Source organism: Bactrocera oleae, chromosome 5 (genome assembly GCF_042242935.1).
Source record: "Bactrocera oleae isolate idBacOlea1 chromosome 5, idBacOlea1, whole genome shotgun sequence".
Taxonomy (NCBI): domain Eukaryota; kingdom Metazoa; phylum Arthropoda; class Insecta; order Diptera; family Tephritidae; genus Bactrocera; species Bactrocera oleae.
This window is the reverse complement of record NC_091539.1, coordinates 45,836,263-45,844,324: the sequence shown is the minus strand read 5'-3', so window position 1 is coordinate 45,844,324 and position 8,062 is coordinate 45,836,263. Positions and strand designations below refer to the sequence as shown.

General features: G+C 36.8%; 3 protein-coding genes across 3 annotated transcripts in view; 2 read left to right on the top strand and 1 right to left on the bottom strand.

The window, feature by feature from the left end:
• The first annotated feature begins 2,371 nt into the window (after nucleotides 1-2,371).
• Nucleotides 2,372-4,186, top strand: Rrp45 (exosome complex component Rrp45). The gene is made up of 5 exons (XM_014232563.3): nucleotides 2,372-2,578; nucleotides 2,663-3,035; nucleotides 3,095-3,682; nucleotides 3,758-3,985; nucleotides 4,050-4,186. The coding sequence occupies exons 1-5, from the start codon at nucleotides 2,513-2,515 to the stop codon at nucleotides 4,091-4,093; spliced, it is 1,299 nt and encodes a 432-aa protein (XP_014088038.2). The 5' UTR covers nucleotides 2,372-2,512; the 3' UTR covers nucleotides 4,094-4,186.
• A 114-nt stretch (nucleotides 4,187-4,300) lies between these two features.
• Nucleotides 4,301-5,612, bottom strand: Sap30 (SIN3-associated polypeptide 30). Its single transcript, XM_014232564.3, has 2 exons — nucleotides 4,848-5,612; nucleotides 4,301-4,752 (listed from the first exon to the last, which is right to left on the bottom strand). The coding sequence occupies exons 1-2, from the start codon at nucleotides 5,244-5,246 to the stop codon at nucleotides 4,624-4,626; spliced, it is 528 nt and encodes a 175-aa protein (XP_014088039.1). The 5' UTR covers nucleotides 5,247-5,612; the 3' UTR covers nucleotides 4,301-4,623.
• A 360-nt stretch (nucleotides 5,613-5,972) lies between these two features.
• The window catches only part of Fim (plastin-2 Fim), a 30,960-nt gene continuing 28,870 nt past the window's right edge, over nucleotides 5,973-8,062 (top strand). The window contains exon 1 of the mRNA XM_014232562.3: nucleotides 5,973-6,594. Coding sequence (XP_014088037.1) covers nucleotides 6,520-6,594 — 75 coding nt within the window. The 5' untranslated portion in view covers nucleotides 5,973-6,519. The remainder of the gene's footprint in view (nucleotides 6,595-8,062) is intronic.

The following is an 8,062-nucleotide window of genomic DNA, read 5'->3' as shown; positions in this document are numbered from 1 at the left end:
AGGTGCAGACAGCCAAAAATATCCAAGAGTGTTGCAATGACTTACTCGTACAAAGCTAGATTTCAACCGAACGCTAGAAATTTAAAAATTTCACAAGTCGTATTTCTAAAATTATTATATTTTATTTTTTATTATTATTTTTTATATTTCATACATTTCAACATTTTCTTCGATCATACCCAAACATAAATTTTTTCTTTAGCCAATAGTCAATTCTCTGGAGGCGTTACTACCGACGTTTACATACCAACTGAGCCCAACTAACAATGTGATTTCATTCACCTCCGCACTCTGCTTCGTAGACATCTATAAAACTTATGGCCTAAACCAAAATCTAACATAGATTAGAACCTTCTAGGATTGTCATGTCCAAAACTTCCTCTCCACAGCTGAAGAAGTGGATTACGAATTATGTAAGCGGGCGAGACAATGATTCATGGTATTTCGAGGTCAATACAAAGTGGTATACTCTCCCTACTTCAGCTGCATTTTTGAATCTAATGCTGGTGACTTTCTGATTATGGCGAATGAGCTCTGGCTTCTTGGGCTGTAGAAGCCTAGCGTTATCCTCTGCAGTACTGTCTACTTTACTTACTAAAAAGTACAGCTCTATCCCTCATAACAGACGATGGTGTCAAATATCCGACTACGCGCAGCTTAAACAGGTTCGGAGTAGTTTTTAGACAATGTGCATCCTTCGTTCCTCAGTAAAGTAAAAGTACAGAGCCTTCACAGTCATCTGCAAGGACTATAATGAAATAAACTGGGACTAGTAGAATATCGATGAAAACTACAGATCTTTCAAAAAACTGAACGGAAGAGGTGTCCTAACAACAGAACTTAATAACGTTCACAGGCAGATCCGTGAACGACGTTCTGTGTGTCATATCATAACCAATAGCCAATAGAAACTCCCGCAATCCTTCCATAATTGCGGTCTGAATACACATATACATATCAAACAAACGAGTGGAACCCATATCTTCCTACGTCCAAACCCATTCAAAACAAATTACATGGAATTACCGACAGCTGAAATAATCTGTAAACTTATACAAGTATTTTCAAACCTTCGTGGAATGAAGATGTTTTAATATCCTAAAGAAGTAGGGGTGTTTTGTAACTGAGGCCACTCGTTAACTAGATGTTATATATATAATTATGTAAGATGCTGTTGTGGTGTTGTGCAGCTTCCGTTTTACCACATAAAGGGTATTTCAAGGGTGGCCAACTTTGGGTTGAGTAACTTTGTTAGATAATTTATTTCTATCAAGCGAATATGTTTTCCTAGGCTCCCTAAATTTGGAAGCTTCTACAGTACCTATGACACCTTGAACCTCTTCGGTGTGAAAGCAAGCGGCGTATTCTTATTTGGCATTTTGGGCATCCGTCGGAAAACACGTCTTTTAGCCTTGTTCACCGAATAACTCACGAACTCTTTAATTATGTCAGATTGAATAAGGATTTGACGCTTGGTCAGATCTTACTGAAACCAAAGAAGATGTTGTTACGGTTGAAGTTCTGCATCACATTTGGATCCCGATCAACCCGGCTTAAGAGTTAAGAGCTTAAATCATTGTTGTTGTAGTGGTTATCTAGATTGGTCATTGAAGTCATCTAACGGAAGATCCAGGAAACAAACTGCATCGATGGGTCCGGACCATAGGGATGTTTGGTTTTAAATGAGGTAGTTTCGTCGGTCATGCAAAGAGTGGATTAGACTCATTGTATGCAGGTTTGGTATGTCGTATCAAACAAACACTGATGATGGTTATATCTGTCGAGCTTTCGCAAATATTTACAAAAAAAAAATGGATTCTCATATATAAATTTTTAATATTCTTCGTAATTAAAAAAAATTCTGGATGTATTAATCTCAATACTCTTCGATCAGCTGATTTTCGACTGGAAGGTTTCTATTGAGTTATCAAATTCCCTCCCCTTTATTTCGCTGTTGCCAGTAATAAAATCATTTCTTTTACCCTTTCCCTGACGGAACAGCAATTATACTGTGTTTATTAAAACTTAAATTAATTTTTAATAATTTGCTGGGGATTGAATCAAACATTATCGCTGCGCACGTGTAGGTATTACTGTGATCGTTTTAACGAAATATTATCTACATAATAACAAATATGCACTAAATAATTTCGATAGATCTATAAATATTAACAAATCCATATGCAGAGATAATCTCTATCCAAGCGTTTGTACATAACACGTGAGGGTCAGCATTAGCATTAACAGTATTTCGAATTTATTTCCTACGAGTAATGTGTTTCGAGTCTCGAGTCTCGAACAAGCGATTCTCGTTGAAATTTTCTTTAATTTTACTGTCACTTGGAATTGTTTTCATTTGAATTTCTTTTCATTTCATTCGTAAATACTACCAACCTTAACCTCACAGTTCTCACCATAAACAGAAAAGTGTAGAGCACAAAAGAACCGACAAAATATTGCTCGTTAAAATATAATTTCTATTTTCTATTAAATAAAATCACAATAACGTAAAATGAGGGAGACGCCACTTTCTACCTTTGAGCGTAATTTTATAACACAGGCAGTCAAACAAAATTTGGTAAGTGGCCAAACGAAAGCGGCAAACACGCGGTAGAACGAAATCTGTTTATAAAACCATACTTTTCTTCATTTTGCTTTCTAGCGCCTAGATGGTCGCAAAAATGATGAATTTCGTAAGGCAACCATCAATTTCGGTGCAGATTGGGGCAGCGCACTCGTGGCACTTGGCGAAACCAAAGTGCTCGCGCAAGTATCTTGTGAGCTGGGTGTCCCCAAGTCCACACGCCCCAACGAGGGCATTATTTATATAAATGTCGAATTGGGGCAGATGGCGGCACCACATTTTGAGTCCGGACGCAACTCCGAGTTAAATGTGCAAATTAGTCGTACTTTGGAGCGAACATTTAAAGATTCACGGTGTGTTGACTTAGAGTCGCTTTGTGTTACCTCAGAGGAGCGCGTATGGTTACTGCGCATTGACCTGAATGTATTAAATCATGAAGGCAATTTAATTGGTATGTAGATTATTATTTCCAAATACTGGTCCATAATTTTAATATATTATTTATTTTAGACTGCTGTTCAATTGCAGCGCTAAGCTCGCTACTGCACTTCAAACGTCCGGACGTGAGCATTATTGACAACGATGTGCATATACACTCGGCAGCCGAGAAGGAACCAATACCTATGGTGTTGCATCACTACCCAGTTTGTGTCAGCTATTGTTTGTTCGATGATGGCCGCTTGGCTGTAGCCGATCCCAGTGTATCGGAGGAACGTACCGCAGATTCTGCGCTGGTGTTCGGCTTGAATTCATTCCGTGAATTGTGTTGTTTAAATTTAGGTGGCACAACACTTACAAGCTCCACACTGTTGTTGCAATGTGCCACACGTGCAGCGCGACGTGCCAAGTTTGTTGTTGATTATGTGAAGGAAATGCTGGAGTTGGATAAAATGGCGAGAGATGATAATAGAAACGCTGGTTTCACAGAGTGTGTGCGCCTCAATCAAATTACAGCTTTGGCGGAAAATCGTTTGTCGCTGCGCCTACGTAATTTCAAACTACAAGAAACTAGCGAATTGAAAGAAGCAAATCCAATGGAAACAAGTGGTGATGAAGAGGATGACAGTGAGGAAGAAAACCCAGATGACCAAAAGAACGGTAGACAATAAATTCGTTTTTGTATTTTTAATAATAATATGTAAATACGCTAATGGTAATTTCAATATTACACAGTCGTTGCCATTGACTCCAAATCGGCTCTGTTGGAATCCAATCAATCTAACATCAAATGGGTACCGGATGATGAGGACGCTGAGAGTAATGTTGAAAGCATGTGCTCAGAGAACGTCGCCGAGGAGGGCGATGAAAGCGAACGCAGCCTGTCACAACAAGTGGAAAAACAAATGCGTAAATTTTCCAAAAAAGAGTCAAAACGTGCATTAAGTAGGAAGCATTTGCAACGTAAGTTTTACCATATCAATTATTAATCAATTTTATATCCACATTATTTTCACAAATTCTCTAGACGATGCCAGTGATTCGGAAGAAGAAGCAAAAGTAATTTTGTAAACGTGAATGAGATACAAGGAATTTTTACCTCATCTCTTGTTAGCATACTAAGAACTGATTTTAATAAATATGCCTATGGCATGCAAAACAAAACACGGGCTTTATTAACTTCTGATGTTTGGTGTAAAAGTGAAAAATTATCATACTGTAACCTTCGCCTCTGAACACCTATTAGCACTTTTTTCAAATTAAATAAATTTTCGACTATTTAAGTAGTATTGCAAAAATCGAACAATGACTTTATTCAACAGTGTTATGTAGTTGGCTACTTTACATTTCTATAAACATACCTATACGTAATATTATTTGATAATAACTGCATATTGTATTTTGTTTTTCAAATTAAAATCAACATGAACACGGATTATACTATATAAGCAATATTTACTTAGCACTAAATACATACAAATGTATATAATAAGGAAGCTTAAGAAGCTAAGGGCATGTTGCTTCCGACATTGGCGCCTAAAATATGTTGTAGAATAATAGCAACCAATTAACAACAACCTGGAGACTCATCAGTGCTTCCCTCAGGTTGTATCATTGCCAATGCCATTCTTTTGATCCAGCTTATTCGAATTCGATTTAACCATGTATACAAAGTAGGTGATGGTTTCCTGCTCTTTGATCGGTATCGTTTTGAAATGTTTCATGATTGTCTGAAATTAAAAAAAAAAATTGTATATGTATATAACTTTTGAAATGTCGACATTTGAATTAACAACATATATATATACATCAGTCGTATACTTACATCTGCCAATTGTTGTCGCTTCATACCCGGTCTCGTCTGCACTTTGTAGTGACGTTTATATCGTCGCAATGTATTCACTTGCAGTTGATAAAGGTCCGGCATTACAACGTCTGGTGTTTCGTTATCGGTTTCATTGCTATCCTCCTCAGATTCCTTACGCCGTCGTTTACTGCGTGCTGATTGTATTTGCGATTTGTGGTATTCACAGATGTAAATGCGTTCCGCGGTGGGATCATTACGAAGTTTTAGACGTTTTTGTTGCACAGTTTTTTGTATACGTTTACTATATCTGGCATTACCAGCGGGATTTCGGCAACGTTCGTCATCATCGATAAGGCAACATGTACTATGGCCATCACGAGAGTCCTCGTCTGCTGAACTGAACCCACCGTTATTCATGCTAACAGCTACTTAACAATAGCAAACCTAAGTTATGCTGTTTTTTTTTTAATATTTTGATGTTCGTTTATTGTTATCGAATTTTCAAAATTTTTTTCACAATGTTATTTTCATATACAAAATCAATGACACAATTACGTAGTGGCAAAACTTTCACACTTCACTCCTCTGATACGCATCAAACGCATATAATGTTTTCTTCATGAAAGTCACGTAGACTTTTTTATATATATTTATTTTCTTGCTCGTTGTCTTAACTATTCGTTTTTGCTTAGCTTAGTTTGTGCACAGTTGTATCTGGGCAAAAAAACAATTTTTTTGTATAATAAACTTTATGCACGGGCATCACGAATGTGAAAGAACGAAAATTGCAATTGGAAACAATTAAATAAAGAAAGGAGAGCAAAGCGTATATCAAAAACATAGTGTTGAAAAACGAAATTATAAACGTCAACACACTGTCGGCTAGTATGAAATGTTCACACCCTTTGTAAATAGCGAGTTGCCAGTAAAATATGCAGAATTGTTATGTTTCAATGATTAAAACTTTAATCTTTCTTTTTTTTTTTAATTATATAGTAAACTATTAAAAGTTCTAGTTTTAGAAAAATAGTACTATTTATAAAGAGACTAGCACACACTGTACTATGTTGGAGCCTCGAATCAACCCTGTGTACTCGAAGTCTTGCTCAAAACGAAACTGAAAACTAAACGCCGATTACACTTTGCATTCTTTCGCAAGTTGTGAAGCAGAGTAGTCAAGTTTAATTTAGTTCGTAAAATCAAATTGGAAAGAAACGCTAGTGACTTATAAAATACTTGTCCCGCCCGCCCTACAGCATACTCAAGAAAAAAAAACTACATTTACACGTTGGAGTTGTTTTAATTTGTGTTCTTTGAGTGAATTTACAGTGATTGGGAATGTGCATTGCAGCGGTGTGTTTCAGCAGTAACTAAAAGTTTAGGAAAATTGCAACAAAAGCACAAATAGAATATATTAAATTTGAAATAAGTGAAAGAAATCGCGAATTACAAAGCCAGAATCCGAAAGTCGCGAGTGTTGTCCGTGTAGTTGTAAAGTGGCTGAAGGAACACACACATTCACATAAAAGCGGAAGAGAACGCCGCTGTTGCTGTTGTTGTCGCAGTCGCCGTTGTCGTCGGCGAAGAAGTAGGAAAAAGTAAAAAAGCAGTTTAGCTCGTTGGTACAAAGAATTTCACATTAAAATAGGTTCGCGAGAAAATTTATAAACAAATTACAAAAACACATAAAATGTCGGTTTTAAATAAATTTACAAAAACCTTGTCGGCGGATGAAAAAGCAGAAATTTTGGAGAAATTTACAGAAGTAAGTAAACAATACAAAAAAAAACATTGCTGCACCCCCCACACAGAATAGAATAGCGGTTTGGTTGTGTTCGAGGAATGCTAGCAGTCGACGGTGACGCGTTATCTGTACAGCGACGTCGACGCTTCAGTCGCTACATTATTAATTGCACAACTGCTGTGTTTTACTGAGTGTACAAGGAGAATAAAGTTTTAAAATTATGTTTTAAAAAAATTGATGCAAAATTGGCATATCTCAAGTTGACGCACTTGATGAGTCATGTTGCAGTCGCTTTGTAGGTAGTGGTAAAACAGACGACTTATTCGCAAACTGAGGGCGAGGTCACCTAATGAGTGATGGGACGTAACGCAAAACTGCGCGACTTAGGTACAACGCGTACAGGACACAACATAAAATCCTTCTTTTGCTGGTATTGCAATCAGACTGATTTAAAGGAGTGTCTATAGAAGTCAAGTAGTGTAGATTTAGACAGAAATGTATTATAGTATATTCAAATCGCAAAAGTGAATTATTAATAGTGCAGTTTTACACCCCCATTATGGAAGATGGTTCACAACAAGGGTGACTTTGATAAATGGATTTCTGCTAGCTTCTAAGTGCCCTACGTACATATAAGCTCTATCGCTGGAGATTGGGGATGGATTTTTTTAAAGCAAATCATATTAACTTTGAATTTTCATGCTATTTAAGTGGTATATTTATATTGTATGAATTTAAAGTGCAAATTGTGTGTAAAAATGAAACAGTATCGCAAAATTCTAGCTTTAAAACCGCTAGTGCTTGCTGCCCTGCTGTTACTCGTTGTCGGCAACGCCTTTTGCTGTATTCGAGAACCCAACATAGTGTGGCTCTTCCTCTGCAGTTTGATGTTTCTTAACCTGCGTTGAATATCGAATGCGATGGATAACGTTGCTATGCTTAACATACATAAGTGCATATGTATGTCATATTATGTATCTATGGTACTGCCGGCATCGGAGCGTATGTGAGTTGTCAAGTTCAATGTCGTAGGTACATAGAAGATAAATTTGTATGTACGCAGATGTTTCATAAGGAACCTATTTACGCGAATATATAATATGTGGTATCAGTTCCATAACGAAGCCACATTAAAGTTATGTACGCTCATTATTCGAAACAGTTGGAGTTTATGAAATGTGATTTGTTGTAACTCATACAGTACTTTTCAAATCAGCGTATTCAATTAACTTCCATACAAAAAACATTTGCAATGATTTCCATAATTGACTGCACTTTCCTTATTTACTGTACAGCTGCAAATTTTATTGCATCGCACACGATGTACATATAAAGGCGCGGGAGCAGCGTTGAAGGCTCCGAGTGTCATTTGTTTATATACATATGTACATATGTTCGTATGTATGTATACTATACACAAATACACATCAGTATGCACGCACATGTATCTACAGCATTAATGCCTTTTTACTTGAGTATGATTGTAACT